The 19,542-nt window shown below is 44.5% G+C and overlaps 1 protein-coding gene across 10 annotated transcripts in view; it reads left to right on the forward strand.

The window, feature by feature from the left end:
- Nucleotides 1-19,542, forward strand: part of RBFOX2 (RNA binding fox-1 homolog 2) — a 164,089-nt gene that overhangs the window by 99,359 nt on the left and 45,188 nt on the right. For all 10 annotated transcript variants that reach the window (XM_064702484.1, XM_064702488.1, XM_064702480.1 and 7 more), the window contains one exon: nt 10,096-10,320. In XM_064702484.1, the coding sequence (XP_064558554.1) occupies nt 10,096-10,320 (225 nt within the window). The remainder of the gene's footprint in view (nt 1-10,095; nt 10,321-19,542) is intronic.

Genomic DNA, 19,542 nt, shown 5'->3' on the forward strand with positions numbered 1-19,542 from the left:
TAAATATTATTAGCATCTACTTTGTTCCTCACAATTAATATACTTTAATAAAATAATCAGTTATCACTTTTTTTTTTTCATGATAAGCAAAATAAATTGGGCTTTTCAGTGTGCAGCCATGTGGCTTTTTCCAATCTTGGGGTCATTTATGTAGCTCTTTCATGTTCCCTTCTGAATTTTTAAATTCCATTTTTAAAATTTGCAAAATGAAGCATATATCTTATTTTTTTGTCTGGCCAAGGCCACATACCCAAGTAGCAATGCTTCCCACATGCTCAGGTTGGTAATATATCTGAAAGCTGTAGTCACTCTCTGTACCAGGCTTCTGCACTGGTGAGTTGCATCTCTATGGCTCTCTGCTCCTTTCCAGAGCCTCTGCTTTCCAGGACACACAGTGGAGGCTTCTTTGAAAATGGAAAACTACTCTTGGAACAAATGACCAGCAAGAGATAGGAGAATGCTGGAATGGAAAGTAACTGTGGGAAGAAATCTGTGTTTTTAAACCGTCAAATTTCTGTTCTGAAATGTGTGCCAAGTCAGTCACAGACTTCCTCCGCCCTGCACCCTGAGAGCAGCTTGATATAATGTTGTTGCTGCGTGACTGAGTCCTGGTACTCGAGTCACAGATGGGTCCCCTTTGCCTCATCTCATCTCCTGTCTTCTGTACTGAATTCTGAGCGTGCCCGTGATAGGCCAGTGGCAGTGAAAATGACAGGGCTGAGCCGTTTAGCTGCTTGCATGAAAAGAACCCCAGAGCCTCAAGAGGAGCTCTGGTTTTGTGTTTAAATATGCTGCATACGTCTCGTTCTGCACCTTTGCTGCAGAGTCACGTCCGAACACGCGGCTCCTCACTATGGTTTCTGCCAGCTCTGCAGTTCTTTCCAAGGCATTCAGCGCTCTCCAATTGATTCCAGATGTGTTCTCCCCTTCCCGGCGCTTTCTCCCTTTTTCCTCCTCCTGCTCTGGCAGCAGAGGCAGGGCTGCTTTTTTTCTGTATGGTGCTGGAGTTAGTGCAGGCAGGCGGGAAGACTTCCCTGCTGTCTGCTGAAATCTGGGGAATTGAAGGGGCCAGTGTGTGTGAAGCTGCCTGACAGGGCTTGGAGGTTTGTCCTTCCTCCAGGAGCCAGGTCAGCTCAGAGCAGCCCCTCTGCACAGCTCACTCCTTGCTTCAGCTCATTGCCTTCACAGCAGGGAAGAGAAGGACAGGAAAGCCTGATACCAACAGTGAGCTTCCAAATCCTTCCTATAAGAGCACTGGAAGTATAGAGAGATCTGGAGGAGTCTATTGCAGATAGCTGTGTTACATAGCGAAGGCTTTGAGAAATCCTTGTCAATAAAGTAGATATAAATCTCTCTAAAGGGCTGAGTGAGCTTCACGAGGATTTAAACATTCAGGAAAGCCATCTGAGTTCTTGAGGTTGCAGGAGTAACTCTCCTCGCTCACTGAGATCTGCAAGATGTACTTGCAGATGCAGAGCAATAGTCCATTTGCAGAGCAGAGACGTGATGAAAACTTGCTTATCTGTCCAGCTAGGTCCTTGATTGGGGTTGGAGAAGCAGATACTGGTTTTCTGAAGTACATCAGCTGGTGAGTTACTCTCTCCCTTGAAACAAAGCTGTTTGAACTGAGCAATCTGATTGCAGAATTAGCTGAGGAGACAGTAACTGTGGCACTACTTTGCCAACCTGGTCAAGAGATACTGTAGGACCAGGTGGTATTTTCTTCCCTGTTATATTTCCATGTGCTGTAGCCCTTCTTTTTCTAAGGAGCACTGGTAACCATTGGTTAGCTGTCTTTGGAGTAAGGCAGAAAAAAGTAAAACCAGCACATGCAGGTCCTCTGTGCCATCAAAAGTGTCACATAGTGCCCAGATATCCTGCTGCAACCGTGGACCTCTCCTGAAAAGCAGTTTCCCATTCCTTCCCCATGACTGGCCTCAGGTTTCTGCTGCTTCCCTGAGAGAGGATCCACAGTCATGCAATGGAGAGTGTGATTAGTTTGCTAATCTGCTGAATAGCTGATGGCAGCTAGCTTGGATTAAACATACGTGACACATCTGCAGCACACTCTTCCTTAGCTGTGACTCATTTCAATTCTGGTCCCAGAGAAAGAACTTAGCTGGTTTTGCCTGACAGGAGAGTAATCTCTCTTGTATGGGACATGCTTGTACCACCCTGGGTGCCTGCTGGATTATGAAGGACTTGATTCGTAGTATTGAGACGTTATTTTCATGCTGATTTGTTGAAAGCTAGTCATCTTATGGAAATCTTTTTTTCCTTAAGAATGTTTGACTGTGCATGTTGAGTGGAAAATAGTCACTTGGAAAGTTGTGGAGCTGAGAAGAACAACCAGGGTAGGTGCTAAAGGACCAATCTGGACCAAAAAATTGAGCCTGAGCTTTTTTCTTAAATTGCTGAGGATGTATCCATCCTGGTGACATTTTCCTTTGTTCTCCATCCTTATTCCCTTCTCCCCAGTAATTCTCAGTGGTAGTTTAATTCCTAATACGGAATGCAAACAGATGTTGGGACCCTGATGTCTCTCAAAACACAATTCTCTCTAATCAACCCCAGAGAGGATGACTGGATTGAAAGCATTTGGTGGGATGCTTTTGTGCCAGTAACATTTAATTTACTTGTTTTTTTTTAGTGGGGAACAATGTAGATTTCAGGAGCAGAAATCAGGGCTTTTTAAAATCTGAAAGGTACATTTCAGGCTGGTAAGTAGATGTGGCCCTAGGCCTTATTAATGTTGGGTAACTCTAAAGCCTTGGTTGTATCCAACAGGAAGCCTCTTTGCAGGTTGCCTGAGGGCGTCTTACCAAGTGTGCATGAGAGCCTGTGTTTGTTCATAGGGGTAGAGCAAAAGTTGGCCATTACTGGAAGTGATGATAGCATGGGGATGAGTGAGTGCTTCCTGTGTATAACAGTAAGATAAGACTATAATTTTCTTTTATCCTTTCCTACCAAAGGGGAGGCTTGAACTTCTTTTCCATAAACATGTTCTTAAACACATTTAAAAAAAAGGCCAAGGCCAGCTGCTTTATTTTACAGAACACTTTTTGGTGGCCTGGAATGATTGAGTGTGTATTGGAAGATAACTTGTTCTTCCCTTGCTTTACATATCTAGGAAGGGCAAGATTAGATAATCTAGTGCAAGCTTGCACCAGGAAGTTGAAGGAGACATGCCTTTAAATGGTTAGCTAGGTGCAAGTGTGAGTGCAGGCATCTCTTGTTAGATTTTTTTTTTTTTGACTGGTGCAAGATTAGCTTATTGAGGCTTAACTTAACCCAGTGGAAAAGGCATTTCCTGAGTGATCACATCTCATTTAAATGTTCAAAAGTGTACCCATGAACTTAACTTCCCTTTATTTTAACAAAACTGCCATAAAATTCCAGCAGATGTTTCCAGAACTGCCTAGGTTTAGAGTTTCTCTTTGGGAGGATTCAGGAGGAATTGCTCTCATGCCCATGACAGTAGAGTCAAAATTTCTGCATCCTTTTCTATTACCACAGTGTGTCATAGATCAAATGAAGATTAAGCTCCAGATGTGCAGATGAAATACAAAACCCCTTATTATTGTGATCCTCTTCAAGGTGCTTTTATGATCAACCCACACCAAGAAAGAGTGTTGATTTTATCAGTCTGTGTCCCAGACACACAGGCATGTCAGTCTTGCTCTCTGGAGTTACAGAAATGCCTTTGTAGTGTGGAGAGTGGGTGTCAGGTTAGGGTCACATACCCCTCTGAATCCAGGAACGGGTTTGTACAAAGATCAAGGATATGAGATGGTTATATGCTTTGTACTTATCCTTTTCGCCCCCAGATTTCTTTTCTGTAGGCATTTTACCCACTCTTCCCATTCAAAGGTAATCTGTAATGAAATGGCCACAATGGAGGAAGTGTTATTGCTGCATTTTGGAATAGAGAGCTTGTATCATGTTTGTGGGCACTTGAAGGGTTGGTGTGGCCAAATCACTGTTTTGGGGTGTCTCTGGTGTTGGAAAGCCATCACTTCAGCATTCTGTACATCCCTTTGCCTCGTGTTTGAGTATCTTCATGGCCCTAAAGAGTAAAAGCAGAATTTTAAAAACCCAGGCATAGGTTCTGTGTGCTGTGAGAGCCACCAGTGTAGGATGGAATCTGTCTTTGGTGTAATGAATGCCCCAGCCTGTGGTTTTTGTGCAAGGGATAATGCTGGAGTAACCAGGGAGTTCCTGGTGCATGTGGGGAGCATCGCTCCTGCTGCTTTGTATCCGTTCCCATTAGCTCGTTGATACATTTGTTATCAGCGGGCAGTGTGGGATTGCCTGAGAAGAGGGTTAATGCAGGCTGGAGACTGCAGCTCCCTGGCAGCCTGAGCTCATCCAAGTGCTGATGCCCACGGCCCTTCCCTCCCCAGCTTCTCCACCCCCTGTCCTTTCTGGCTCTGGTTCTCCTCCAGCTCCTTGCCAAGCTGTTTCAGCGCTCTTAACTGGGAACAAAACTAACCTGGCAATAAAAAGTAATTTTTTTCCTGGGATATGTGCTGAAAGGGCTCAGTGGTGGGCAAGCTGGCAGGGGAGAGAGGGCAGGAGTGCACAGCTGGGGGGGGATGGTGGCAGCTTCAGCCAGAGCCCCTCTGAAGCTGCAGCTGGGAACTGGGAAGGGAGACTGTGTTGGAAGGGGCTGGCAAAGAGACCCGGCTACAGCAGCTTTTTTGTTGATCTGTGAGAAGGGGAGGGGGGTGGAACACAGCCCATTATTAATTAATTAATTAATTATTCTCATGCTCCTAAGCAGCAGCCTTGTATGGCAAGCCCTTTCTCTCTTGTCTTTGTACAGCCAGGGAGCAGTGCTTTGCATGTGTGATGTTTGCATCCCTGACAGGAAGCTGTGACCTGGCTTCTAGGTGGGACAGCATGGTCTCTGCATTCCCTTCACTCAGCAGGATCCCTTTCTTACAGAGAGCTGAGGGTGGGCAGCAGCTCCAGGGTCCTGACAGGTTCTTCAGATCCCAGCTCCAAACATTTTTGCTGTTTACAGAAGGGATTAGGTGCAGAGAGCAAACAGTTGTAGCCTGGAACTCTGGTCTTCACAAACAGGTTAATTGCCTCTGTTAGCTGCAAGTCAGTTGCTTTGAGGATTCATAAAATTAGTTCAGTGAAGACATATGTATTAGAAACCCATTCCACTAATAGGCTTATACCCACATCCCAGTGATTTGGGGGTTAGCAGAGTTCAAAGGCATTTTTAAGAGATTGTTTGATGTTTATATGCTGTGCCATTTCCCTGCACCTTTGTGTGATGCTGATGACTCACAGTAGGGTTATGGATAACACAGACCAGTTACCTTATGGCAGTTTGCCACATCTATACAGAAATTTTACTAGCTTAGCTTTACCAGGAGTGTAATTTTTATTTGGCTGGTTAGGGTTTTCTATCTATGCATATTATGGCATAGCAAAAGAGATCTGGAGCTGCATTGCTATAAGACTCCTTTTATATCCCTCTACTTACACCCATTTCTCTGATGAGGAAAACAAAACCACTCCTTCACAGAACAGACTGATCTTTGACAGTTTTATGGAAGCAGGAGGCCTTTGTGTGCATTTCTGGTGTTTGCTCTTTGCGCTCCAGTGCCGTGATCTTGGATCACCACCTGCTGTCTGCTGAAAGAATTCATCCTGTGTCACATTTGCTGAACCACATTGCTCCTTGTTGAGTTGTCGTCCCCAGCTCCCACCCTTCCACAAGGTATTGCCACGTGCAGTTACTCATCGGTTACTCATCGTTCCTCCGCTTAGCTTGGAGCTGCAAAGTTCATTAATTAACTTGAAGCTGCATAAGCTCTTAGAAATGTGTCCCCATTAGGGATTTTGCACTGCTTTAGCTAATTTGTTTTTTAAACAAAATGTGGGATCAGTTTGTACTGATCTGTGTAGGCAAACCCCTGACTTAGGGAAGAAAGTTGGCACCTGCAAGGACATGACTGGACCTTTGTAGGGCTGAGAATAGGGGCCTGAAAGCAGAGCCCAGATGGGTAACCATATCCTTCGTGTGCCCTGAGGGCTTGCTCACAAATCAGATACCAACATTTTGCAAGGGGACAGCTGCCTTGAATTCCTACCTGATGTGAATGAATGATTTCTTTGGGAACAGAGCATCAGAAGGAATAAAAAACACAGGAATTATGGCTTTACTTTGAACTATAGGTCAACATATATCATACTGAAGTGTGGTTTGGTGTTTTGTTTTGGGTTTTTTTTGGGTTTTTTAAGGAGTCTGTGTTAATTGCACTGTTTCACTGGCACTGAACAGCCTTTCCCAGTTTGAGCATGGGGTGGCAGTTATCATGGCTGGTGCATGGCAGCACAAACTGGCAGAGCTAATCAGTTCATCTGGAACTGCCAAAATTATTCCTGCAACCAAATGTCCCTCACACTCACCTCCTGGAGACTGCCAGCCTGATGCTTTGGGGCCAAGAGAGGTGTCTGTCTGCTCTTGAACATGGATTAAAACTTACTTCATACCATCACAGAAGTTTAAGATGGTAGTAGTTTTTGTGGGGAGCTGCGCCCAGATTTTCCTAGTCCCGTGGTGGCATCCTTGTGTAAGTTTGGGACTGGTGACTGCTCTTGGACTTGATTATCTGGGTTTCTTGTTGCATTTGAGTAAATCTTTAAGACATCTTCATGAGCTTAATCAGACAGGGCTGGCAATGCAGTGAGGTATGTCAAGATTGGATAGACAAGATACTTTCCTTTACCTGGAAATGTGAGGATTTCTCCATTCTCTCTACCTCCTGTGAAGTGTGACAAGCAACACCCCTAAATGCAGAATTTTACATGCTGGTTTAGAAGTAGGGAAAGGAGTTCAGGTTCTGTATTTGAAGATTAATGGGATCTGTGTGTGTGTGAGTTCTGTGTTACCTCTTGAAAATATGAAGTGTTGTGTAAATGTTGAAATTTGGTAGAATAACAGAAGAGGTAGAATCTCCTCTGGGTTTGGAGGATATCAGTATGCTGTGAAACCTGCAGAGATCTCATCAGGAGTCCTTTTCTGTTGACGCTAGTGGAAACAGGGGAGAAAAGTAATTCTAAAGCATCAAAGGAAATTAAAATTACAAAAAAAGAATCAGACGGGGAATATGTCCATAATCATATCAAGAGAAAAATAATTTGAGATACAGATACTCCATGGCATGATGAAACCTGGACAAATATAATAATGATAGATCTCCAGATAACCTGAGACATTAAATGAAGGATGCATTTGTAATAAAAAATATGATTTTTGCATGTTAGTGTGATTTGAGGAGTGGAGGAGTGACAGTGGTATTAAAAACATTTTATTCTGCCCCAGAAATCCTTCTTTGAAAAGTCTTAGGAAGGTCAGAGAGAAGTAATAAATAAAGTTACCAGGATATTTTGGCTTGAGAGGTGTGATTAAACTAAAACTAAATATGTGTTATCAAAATGCCACAAGCAGCAGAGGAGAGAGAAAGTATTTTTCATCCTTCAAACATTTATAGATAGATAATTGAAGAAAAGAGAGAAAATACTTAGAAGGTTGAAATGTATTTAAACTGGAAGGAACAGTATTAACTGAGGGGGGAAAACATTGAAAATAAGATTATATAAGGTTCCTGGGCTGGCATTTTAAACAGTCTAAGAGTGAGGTTGTACAGAATGCTGGACTATGTCCTTTGGGGAGCAGCCCTGCACTGTTGACACGATGGCAGAATAGATTTTGTTTGGAGCTAATCAGCATTCTCTTCCTCTGACCTGGGATGCTGCTGACTTGGAAATCTAGCTTGTCGAAAGAAGACTGATAATGGTTTCTGCTCCTCCATTTTTCCTGTGGAAAAATCTTTCATTGAAAAGAAAAAGTCAGTTTCCTATTTAGCTCCTATTGGAAATGTCAAAATGGGGGGCAGACAAGGTGGGCTGTAGGGAAGAATGCAGACCATCAAATGCAATGAAATACTGTAAACAGAAAAGCTTGGAAAGGAGACAGTACGTGGACAGAATGGAGCTGTCATGTCAGGGGATAAATGGTCTGAGCAGGTGAGCAGTGGGATTCCTGATACCTGGTTTGCAGTGGGATGGCCGTCGTTCTGTCTGTCCTGCCTCCTGCTTTAGAACTCGCTCTGCAGATCCTGATGATGGGTTAGTTTGAGTCAGAAGTGGCTTGCTTTGAAGCTGAGAATAACAAAGGAATGAGCAGAACTGGAGGGCTGGGGGGGCTGCCCTCCTTTTTTGAGGAGGAAACAAAAATCCTGTCCTGCTTTCAGAAAATGTGCTTGGTGCGTGAAAAACCTCTGCAGAGCTGCGAGCACGCAACGCAGGGCTGCAAGTGCTTGGGGGAGTGCGTGCAGGGAGCTGAGCACTGGCCACGGCTGGCATGCTCCCCTGAATTCTTCATTCTCAGATAAGGCTGCGGAGTTTGTGTACCTGCAGGCAGCAAGGCTGGACTTGAAACCGTTCCTTCTTCAGCACGGGCCAAGGCTGCAGCTCGGCTCTGCTAAGTGGTATTGAATGCCCTTCCCTCTCCTTCTCCCCAGCTGCAGGAGCGCTTGGCCACGTGGCCCCCAGGGGAGGCAGACCAGATAGACTAATGTCAGAGCAGATTTGGGATTCAGCCAGTGTCTGAATGACCCGGTGCTGGCTGGAGGTGCACTGCGTTTATCATTGTTTCCTCCGCCCGGAAGGGAAAGCTGCAGGTAGGCTGATAAAAGGGACTGAAAGGTTTGTCCGGCTTCTTTGGAGGTCCGTCAGCCCCTGCATGCTCTCTGCTGAAAGGCTGCTTGGTAATTCCCACTCTGCCTTTCCTATCCACGGGATAAGGTCTGTTTCGCTTTTACTCCATTGATTTAAGCATGCTGGTGTCAGAATAGCCTTGAGCACCTCCAGGCTTTGTGGGGGAGGACCCAGGGCTGGAACAGCAGCCAAAATTTAAAATCAGGATTAGTCTGTTGACATGCACATAAATCAAACAGCCCTCCTATCATAAATCTTATCTGTGGATTTTTTTTCTGCTGTGGCGGTGAAAGCAGTAGGAGCGGTGCAGCAGCCTGGGCTTCCCAGGGTTGGGCTTCAATGTCAAGGCTGTTCTCCTTCACCCCAGGTAGCTGAATGCAGCTCTCCCCTTGGTGAGATCCCTGCAGAGGCTGTAGGGCTGCATGCTTTTTTGTTTCCTTCTTGTGGTTTTCTGACATGGTGCGGGTAGCATTTTTATTGTCTTCTGGGGGTGTCTTTTGCATGGTCAGTTCTTTGTTTCTGAGTCATCTGATTGGTGTTAGCTACATCTAAGACAGCGCTAAAAGCTTCTAAGAAGTCCACTGTGCAAGAGGTCTCTGTGGGATACCCTAAGCTGAGGCAGGAGTGGGTAATTAATGCCTTGAGTGATTGTAGAGATGCTCAGGATTGGGAAAGAGTGACTGTGCGGCTGGCTTGCGATTTCAGCTTGTTTTCCTACAGCTCTTTGGTGTCTCCTGCATGGCCAGCAAGAAGCCAATGGGATATTCCAGCAACAGATACCTGTGCTGTGTATGCTGTGCTGTCAGGGCAAAGGAGGGGGCTTCTGCAGATGGATTTTAAAAACTGTACTTTTTATCACTGTAACATAACAGAGAGGTGTGCTTTGAACCACTTGGTGTGCTTGCTTATGGGGTTGCTTGTGAGCAATGAGGGGTCAGGCTGGAGGAGATGGATCCAGTTATGGTACTTCTAGGGGTGTTGAGAAACCCTGTTCTTCTCTGTTTTCTTCTCTGTTCCAATGTGTGAGTGCCTCTTCCCTTTTCTGAAATAATACCTTACTGTGTGTAAAGCTTTGTGTGAGATCACAGGGGTATGCAATCTGCAAACCCTGTAATTTGTTCGCTATATGCCACCCAGTAGCAAGAAAATTGCCCTGAAAAGATTAAGAAAACAGTGTCATGGCTCAGAGGAGCAAGGCATGTGCTTTTTGATAGGAGAGATAATAGAAGACTGTGGAATACTATGGTGACGGTGGGTGGGATATTCTCATGAACGTGTGTGTTGTCTCTCAGGCTGATGTTTTGATCTATGTTCTGTAGCATAAAGCGGTTTTCTCCTTTTTCCTTTCTTAAGGGTAACCAGGAGCCATCAGCAACTCCTGATGCAATGGTGCAGCCATTCACCACAATCCCATTTCCACCACCCCCACAGAATGGGATTCCCACAGAGTATGGGGTGCCACACACTCAGGACTATGCAGGCCAGACCAGTGAGCACAATCTGACACTCTACGGAAGCACGCAGCCGCATGGGGAGCAGAGCACGAACACGGCCAGCACGCAGAACGGATCTCTCGCAGTAAGTGCACAATGCTTTGGGGAGAGGCAGCCACTGATTAGATTGCTGTTTCTCAAGTGTGCAGCAAGCCAGCAGTAGACTTGAAAGGAGAGAATTATAAACATAACGTGGCTTCTGACTTTCCATTACTGGGTTTCCCCTTTTGCATGTTCCCCTTGTAAATTGGTGCCTGCAGAGAACAGTAGTACTTGAAATCATGATCATGGTGATTTTACCATGGTGGTGTTGTCCAAAGACAGTCTCTGACAAAAGTGTTAATTACTTTGTGTTAATTGATGAATGGTTCAAATAGATGTGATGGAGGCAGATTCTGGAGGGTTGACAGTACAAAGAATTAGGGTGAGCACATGCATCTTAGGTGTAATCCCAATGTGGTTTTGTTTTCAGGAAGCTAACAGAGTAGAAAATTACTTTTCTTTGACTTTCTGAGGACAGCAGGGAACTTCAGGGAGCAAGGATAGGAGATGAGCTCTCGGTTACTGGTCATCCATTTGCCAAACCAAGATTTTCATCATCTTATATATTTTCTTTCTTCTTTCCGTGGCCTGGAACTGGCACTGGGCAACATGCTGGCAGATTATCCCAGGAAAAGCTTTATCCACCCCTTAAGCCACTTGTTAAGACTTAACTTCCTAATAAAGAGCCTTATGGTGAGAGCCTTCAGCGCTCAGGGGCGGATTTAATCTGTTAATGCTTTCAGTTTTACTTGGAGTTGGTGTTTGGGTTGCAGAGATTATTTTTTTTCCCTGGTAAGTACAGAATGAATTCAATGCCAACAGTTGGAGGAACTGATAGTGCCAGCTCAAATGTTCATGGTTCCTGATGTGTGCTTCTGCTCCTTCTCCAGTGGGCAGTGGCTGCATGGTTGGCGCCATTGATCATGACTTCAATAAGATACCTTGGATTTCTTCCTGGGAATGCCACAACTTCGGCGTCTCGAAAAAGGACACGCTCTGTAAGGCACATTGCTAGTGCGAAAAAGGAGCTTAGGGTGCCTTGCTTGGCAAAAAAAGTTGATAAGGAAAGACCACGCAGGAAATAAAACCAAGCGCTGATGCAGTGTGCAGAAATGCAAGTCATCATTTTAGCACCACATTGTCCTATACCATTCCAGCACGTAAGATTTGGATTGCCCATCTCCAGCAAACTACTACCTCAGGCACTGGCAGTTGGATGAGGAAGCTGGAAACAGGGAATAAAAAACAGGGCAGTGGCTTTCCCCCTGTGTGTTTGCTGTTCCCATCCTTGTCCAGAGCTTAAGAGCATTTCTTTTTAATGGAAATGATGTTAGCCTTGACCTTGGATGTAAGCTCCTGCCAGCCTTCCTGCTCCTCTTCCATATTAGGAGCCATCTCTGTGGCTCTGCAGGGCTGAGCTCTGTGTTTCATCAACTAATGCTGGCTCCAAGGAGCCCACAGCCTGTGGCTAGCCTGTGAGGAGGGACTGGGAGCCCATCTGTGTGGGAGGGAGTGTTGCTGGGAGACTGCTGGCAGGCAGTGGTGTTGCCAGGAGTCTGTGGAAGGAGCCTGACTGGCAGGGGGTAATCCAAGAAACAGGCTGAATAGCACACAGCACTTGTACTGGAAGCAGGTGTGCACGTCTGGAGTGACCGTTTGATGTGGTTAAAGACGTGCAAGCTGAGCATGCAGAGTCAGGCTTGTGGCCATAGCTGGCTGGGAAAGGCTAAGGGCACACACAAGGGTGTTGCTGTGGCTGCTGTGCCTGGAACTGATCAAACCCAGAGGATCCCAGATGGTGGCACATGAAGAAACCTGTGGGAGCAGGGGTAAATTGCCTCAACCAGGGGCTTTTCTCACACCAGACTTTCACATACACATGGATCTTCCAAGTCTCTTTATCTTTCTGTCTAGTAGTCCTCTATGAAGTTATTTTGATTTTGTGGGGTGCCTTAGGATGTAATTCCTTTTAACTTTTCTTCTCCTCAGTATGCTGATTAATGATGTAGGACGTAGGGGAAGCTAGAAGGCTCAGTAGTTACTCAAGTTGAAGAATGCTGTTAAAATACAGCAGAACAGGTTGGTTATTTAATCTAAAGCATCTACAGCTAATGCTAAGCATTTTGTCCATCTCGTGTGTTGGCTGTTTCTTGTTTGACACACATGTTCAGTCTGTATGGACTAGACTGTTAGACTTTAAGGCATCTTCTCCTTTAACCATTTTACCATCTTGCTCAAACAGTACTGCTAACTTTAATAGAGCAAAAAGCTGTCATGGGTGAGGTATGAGCCTTCCCTCCCATTATTGTGACTGACAAGCACAGCTGCTGTCACGTGTGTGAAGGCAATACCCCACACTCAACAGCCAGTGGATTTTTTAGCTGCTGACTTGAAGTCTGTGCTCCCATGGGATGATTCAGAAATTCCTTCAGCTGGACAGATAAGTTCCCTGCTTGCTTTTAAGAACAAGGCCTGTGATTGGCAGGACAGAGGGAGATAGCAAAAGATGTGGTCAGATAGGGACCTTTCCTGCTTTTCAGGCTGATAGCCTTTAGGATAACTGCAAAAGTAACAAAGAATGTGGGCGTAGCTTTAAGGTCACTAATAGAAAGAGGGCTTGATCTCGTTGGTCATATGTTACACAGTCATGTAATTTGGTCTGTAACAGGGTCCTTAAGACACAGGGTGGGAGCACCTTCTCATGAGATTAGTGGTAGTGTCTGAGTGAAAATACAGTGGTCTGGAGCCTGAGGTCAAAGATCAGCAGTGAACTTATGTAAAATAAACTTTGAGAGTTGAAGTCCATGCCTTTCTACACAGACTAAAACCCTGAACAAAGGGGAATGACTGGTTGGTGTCATGAGCTGAGGATGAGCTTGGTTATGGAGGTTTGAATGTAGTGGAAAGCATTCGGAGTCTCAGGATTGGGGCATAGAAAAGAAATTGGCACAGCAGTTAGTGTAATACAAACAGCTTCATATTTTGGAATCTCTATTTTAGGACCAAGTCTCATCTGTGGGGCTTTGTTTCTTGCCTGGCATGTGGCAGGAAGACCTCTCGGTCTTCATGTCCAAGCATCTGTCCTTTCTCTTGATACTGTCCCAAAGCACAGCTGAAAGACCTGGATTAAAAATAGGCTGAGGTACAGGACCTTATTTGGCCTACTTGGTCTGCCTGTTGCAGCCCTTCTCTTAAACAGTTGACGCTCAGCATTTCACTTATCGTGCTGGGCTGCCTGGTTTCTTCCCCCTTCCCCCTTCTTGGTTTACCTTAGTGCTCTTATCCCTAATGGAAACACCCAGCACAGTTAGCTGCAAGGGGAGATGCTAATTAGGCTGCAGTACCTCTGGCAGCTGAGCTGATCTAAGAGATTCACTGCTGTCAGAAAGGAGAGATCTGGCTCCAAGCGCAAACTCCCACTCCTATTTACTGTCTCTGGCATTCCTTACGTGAGCCACTTTAATTCACTGACCTGGCAGAAAGCTGTCCAATTCTTTTGCTGGATTAATGAATTAGAGCAGCTCTTGGAGGGATCCAGCAAATGCTGTTGTTGCAAGGTAAGCGTGTGGAGAGCATGGCCAGAAGCCGAGAGCAATTGTCAGCTCTCTGCATCTCCTGGTACTCTACCCGCAGAGGGAAGATTAATCATCTGCTGAACTAAAAAGGCTTGCTTGATAGTAAATGCAATGCACTTACTACTGCAAGCTGATTATTCAACTTGTTTCTCTTGTTAATGTCAGAGGGAAGAATTTGTATGTCTGTATAAATTACGGAATGCAGCTGGAGGTATAGAAGTAGAGGAATAAGTTTATGTAAATTGCTTCACATGAAAATGGCAGGTGCTGTCGCCTCGGTGTTACGTTGTCATGAACCAGTATAAAGTATTATTTAATTACAGAGCGCCGTGTCTCTGCTTCTTGATGTGCTCTACTGAAATGTACTTAAATCATCTGCTATGCCATAAAGGAGTATTGACTTTCATATTCTCAAAGAAGACACCTTCATGGTGGGAGCCCATATGTGCCATGTTCAGAAGCAAGATAGGGAAAGTGCTTGGTCATCTGGCCATGCATTGTACATCTAGCAAGGGCTTAGAAAGAAGAGAGCCAACACACCAAGGATTCCTCAACTGACTTTTGCAACACATGGACAATGTTATAATGATGACTTCCCCTTGGGTATTTCTTGCCTAGACTGAATTTGCAGAGTTTTCCTCTGTAATTACTTTTCATCCCTTTAATAATTAAAACAATTGCTCATGTGATGTACTTCAGGTGAAGAATGTGTTTAATGAATATCATTAGTTATTTTCTGATACTGCTAAGCAGGTAGACATTAGGAAGAACTAGCCTCAAATAAGTAGTTTGCTGCTGATTGTTTGGCCAACTCAGCTTAGAAATTGCTGTCTTGAGGTTGCAAACCCTGACATTTAACATCAAGAGTTTGCTTTGAATATGAGGCAGATTGTCAGCACTTGCAGACTTGTGTCTAGTGAGGCAGATTTGAAATGAGAAATAGGAAATAAATCAACAAATACCATTACGTTAGAGTATATAGCTGTGGTAATTCTGCTTATCTCTCGAAGGTTTTAGCAGATCTAGCAGAAGTACAGGGAAGGATAAAAGTGATGATGAAAGGGATGTCGCAGGTTTTTTATGCGAAGAAATGAAATCTTCACTTACAGAAAGACCTGTCAGGACTAAAAGTATATGACAAGTACATAGAAGATTGTTTGGTAAGGTGACTAAAATATGGAGCTTTCCCATTTTCACTTACTAGGATGCAAGTGGGAAAGAACTGGCTGCCATGTATGGAAAAAAGAGCAGGGTTTACTACTTATTTTTTCATATAATGAAGAAATTAGCATTGCAGCTCTTGTCCATGGGATGCTTTGCAAGTTGAGACATCAGCTGGCTTAGTTTGCTGGAGGAAAGTCAGGGAGCATTTGCCCAGTTCTGGTGTCCTTCCACAGATGCCAAACATTTGGCTGCTGTTAGAAACAAGATAATGGGATGGATGGATCTTAAGTCTGTCACTGTGTGACAGTTCTTCTGCCACTGTTGATGGAGTGGTTGACCACTAGCTTGGGAAATTTTGCTCTCTCTTTCACCTTGTCAGAGCATCCCTGTTTTGTGAGGAATGGGCTGGAACTGCTCACAAAAGATTTGACAATCTGACCAGCAGAGCAGGCCTTTCAGGGGGCTCCATTTCACCACTTGATTGAGAGGGAAAAGAAAAAGCACTAAAGAATTTCTGGTTAGAAGTAGCCATCTTTGAGTTGAAAATGTTACTGGACACGTCAGAGGTATTGTGCAGCACAGCAAAGCTCCCTATGTGCTTTCCTATGTTAGGTTTGTGTTCTGTGAGGTATGTCTGTAATGAGGAAAGTGAATAAAATTACTTAACCTTCCTAATGTCTGAAAATAGGTGACTTACAAAAAATATATATCAGAAAAAATATGCCACAAATTCACCTGACTGTGTGAAAAATAGTAAAAAGCCTTATAGCAGTTAATTGGTATGTTCTTAGAATTTTTGGTTCTGTTTTTTTAGTATACAGAATATTTTGGATGATAGTTAATTGTGCCAGTAAGTAGTGCCCAATTTTTTTTAATATAGGACTGCTGGCATCTCTGAAAACCAAGTACATGGATATAAATGTAAAATTAATGTTGAAAAGTGATGTTGAAAGGTGATAATTAGCCATAAGGTCTTCTGTCTGCTGAACAAGTGTTTAAGCAGCTAAAGTTCCCATGGCATTTGCTATTGGATGTGTGGGACCTCAAACCGACGTTAGTAGGGTGTGGTGGGGAAGGAGATAGATTCTGTGTCTAGAGCCTAATTCTTTTCTTGTTTTGCCATGAAACCTCCTCAGTGGGTATCTGTTCATTTGTGAGTGACTGGTTTTTTTGACACAGGTTCTTCACTAGAAGTTGTAGAGATTTTTCTACATTATCTGTGCTCTGCTTCATTGTGGGAAGATTGCCTTCTCCCAGTTGTTGCTTTCGGTCCTTGTCTCCACAGTTCTTCAAGCTCTTGATCCAAACAAGGTTGGATGTTTGGTTTTGGCTTTTTTTGGATCCAAGAGTGATTGAGGAGCAGTGGAGTGAGCACAGTCTGTCTCCTAGATTTTGTAAGCCACCCAAATCCCCTTTTAAATATAGTTATTAGTTACAGTTTGTATTTTGTAAATATTTTCTTTGCAATGATTTATGGCTCTTAACCTCCTCAGTATGATTCACAAAGTTTTTGGACCGCCTGCTTCCTGGGGGAGAGAATGGGGGGTTGGTTTTTGTTTGTCTGGAACTTGGATCTGAAGCGGTTCCAGTTCTAGAAGCAAGTAGGAGATGGAAACAGAATGTGCTGGGTATTAATAATCTCTGTGTTGGTGTGTTGCACCATGTCTGCCTTGCCGGGGAGGCATCCTCTGTCTCGCCACACAGATGAGATCTGCTTGGAGCTCAGGTGAGGCTGGAGCCCTGCCTCCCTGCTGCTGAGGGCAAATCCTCAGCAATTGCTTGTTCACTTGCATTAGGATAGAGACCAGTTGAGAGGTGGGAAGGTGGTTGTAGAGCTGCCCCCAAACCTTTTGGAACACTCTCATGTTTCCAGGTGTCCTCCTCCCCTTTTACATGGCTCTGTGCACAAGTGTAATCTGTGCTTTTCTTTGCAGCTGCCTCTTCTTGCTTAGGGTTTCCTTGCTGCTGGCAGGTGTAAGAGAAGCTGACCTAGGGGCACAGGCAGCAAGGAGTTAAAAGTGAAGCACATGCTTTGCTGTCCAGAGCTCTGATGTGCTTCTCAGTGACCTTGAGCAGAGCTCAGAGCGTTCCTGTGCAGGCATGAATGGCATTATCACCTGCATCAGTGCATGGTACACAGGCTGTGCTGAGGAGGTGCAGTGAATCCAGTACTGTTCCTGAGTGTGAGACCTTTGCTGCAGCATGTTTGCATTGCCTGATGAGAGGCATTGGGACCTAGGGAATGTGTATTAGTGCCCTTCTGGGCTGGCTCTCTGGAGAAGGGAGAGGTCTCTTTCTTCACTGGGAAGTGCTGACACGAGGCCAGGAGCTTGAACGCCCTGTGGGGAAGGAGTCAAGGTGGGGAGTGAGCACTTGGTGAAATGAGGGCTTTCATCATCTGGTTTGGTCAGGGTAGCACAGCTGCCGGGCTCTGTTGTGTGGTGCCTGAGAAAAGGCTCCAGGCCCTTCCTTTCATCTCCTTCCTAATGAATTAAGCCAAGGAATAACTGTAAAAGGAAAAAAAAAAAAAGATCTGAAGAGACTGGTTTTTTCATTTACGTTGTAGTTGAATGTGTGGCAGTGGACAAATGTACCGAGCTAATGTTACAGTGGTGGAAAGTTCAAATCTTACCTTAGGGTCATGAATGATACAGATGAGGGAGCTACAGCATAGAGAATAAGATATTTAATTTTATACTACTACTGAAAAATTAGGCTATGTGAAAGTATGAAAAGTGTTTGGAGTCTCTCAGTGGAGTTAAAAACGTAAGAGTGGACCAAGATCCCTTTTTCCTTCTATCATTTCTTCTCTTTGAAGCATTTGTCTCACTGTGCACGTCTCATGTGCTGCAGAATGACTCCTGTGTGGCAGCAGCTCTCTGCCATATGCGGGAACAGCTGTGAGTGCTTTTGAGCAGGCCACTGTACATGATACATTGCACCCTTGGTAAAGGAGTTCTGCCCTCTGCCTGGGAGAAAATGGATGGGAGAGGAGTGCAAACAACATTCTGGCTTCCTCCCCTCTGGAAACACCAGATCCACTCCTGTGCAACCTATATTTTAATGTAGCTGTCCCTTTTAGCAGGAGTATTGGTGATTTTTGGGAGTTACTTTGGAGTACTTACTTGCAGGTGTTGTATGCAGTGGTGATAGATAAGCTACTCCTGTGCTTTGTCCTTCTTGGACAAATTTGCCCTGAGGAGCAGAGGACTCTGATGGAGGCATAAAAATAAAACCACTAAGTAGCTTGGTGTGATTTAATTGCAAGCCAGCTTCATTGATTCCTCCCCTAGGGTGTACTCTCTGAGTTTGGAGAGCCTTTTTGTCATAGAGGTGAGGGAAGGAGAAGAGGTCGAACATGCAGGGGACAGCTTTTGGATAAGATCAAAAGGAAGTTTCTGAAATTTTTCTCCAAAATTTGATGTTTGGGGGGTGATTGAGTCTTAGACAAATAAAAATGCTTCATTCTACAAGATCTCTCCTGAGACTTGCACAGCTATGTGAAGTAGACATATTTGTCAGGGCAGCGTTGTCATTCTTCCTATCAGAGATAATTTATGTTAACCAGATCAAACATGTTTTGTGTTGCATGCCCAGCTCTACTGAAATGAAATGGAAAGCTGTCACTGCTCTGTTCAGCATGGCAAGACCCCAGTGCTCACTGTTTGCTTGCTCTTGTCTTTGTATATACACTTGCCTTGTAATCAATATGCGAGTTCAAGGTCATATCTTTAAGTGGTATTTCTAGGCAGAAGATATTTTCCTAGTGTTGCCAATTGAGTTTGTCTGTGAAGACATGTTTCCAAATGTTTGTGAAGTGTTGTATACTGAATTATGTGCAGAGCAACCTAGCAAGTCCAGTCAGTGGTTGGGGAATTGGTGTGGGCAACTCCCCTCAGGTTTCTTTCATCTTTGGTACACAAATTGCATATTTAAAACAGGAGGAAAGAAGGACCCAAACCAGCAAAAACCTCAGCCCTTACATCTTTAAGGCCCACATGTTTTCTTGGAAGTGCCTTAAAAAGACTGACTCTTAGCAATTACAGTCCTTGCCTTATTGTAGGACTTCTTTTTACTTGATGGGTTAAGGAGGAAGTCAGGTTGGCATCTAAAGAGTTGAAATGACACTTTAAAGTGCATCACACGGGTAGTCAAAGCTTAACTCCTGGGAGTCTGAGGCAAGCAGCAGGAGACAGAGTGAGTGGGTGGGTGCTCTTTGAATACCTTGGCCTGTCAGTGAATGCAGTTGGAAAGGGACAAGAGCAATAAAACCGACTAAATTGTAGTCTGCTTTGTTCTGTGGCTCTGAGGTTTTGAGGTCATCTTTCTGACTAAAGTGTGAAAAATGCTATTTTCTCATCAAGCCATTTTGCAAAGGGGCTTTGCCTTTATATCTGGTGCTGTGCTCAAATTTTAGCTCTTTTCAGTCTAAGCTCACACAAGCAGCTGAGGTTCTGTTCCCTACTTTTCTCCTGCCAGTAATCTCTGTGCAGGCATTAGGACTCTCGTCTGGCACACAGATCTCC

This window comes from Zonotrichia leucophrys, chromosome 1A (genome assembly GCF_028769735.1).
Source record: "Zonotrichia leucophrys gambelii isolate GWCS_2022_RI chromosome 1A, RI_Zleu_2.0, whole genome shotgun sequence".
NCBI classification, from domain to species: domain Eukaryota; kingdom Metazoa; phylum Chordata; class Aves; order Passeriformes; family Passerellidae; genus Zonotrichia; species Zonotrichia leucophrys.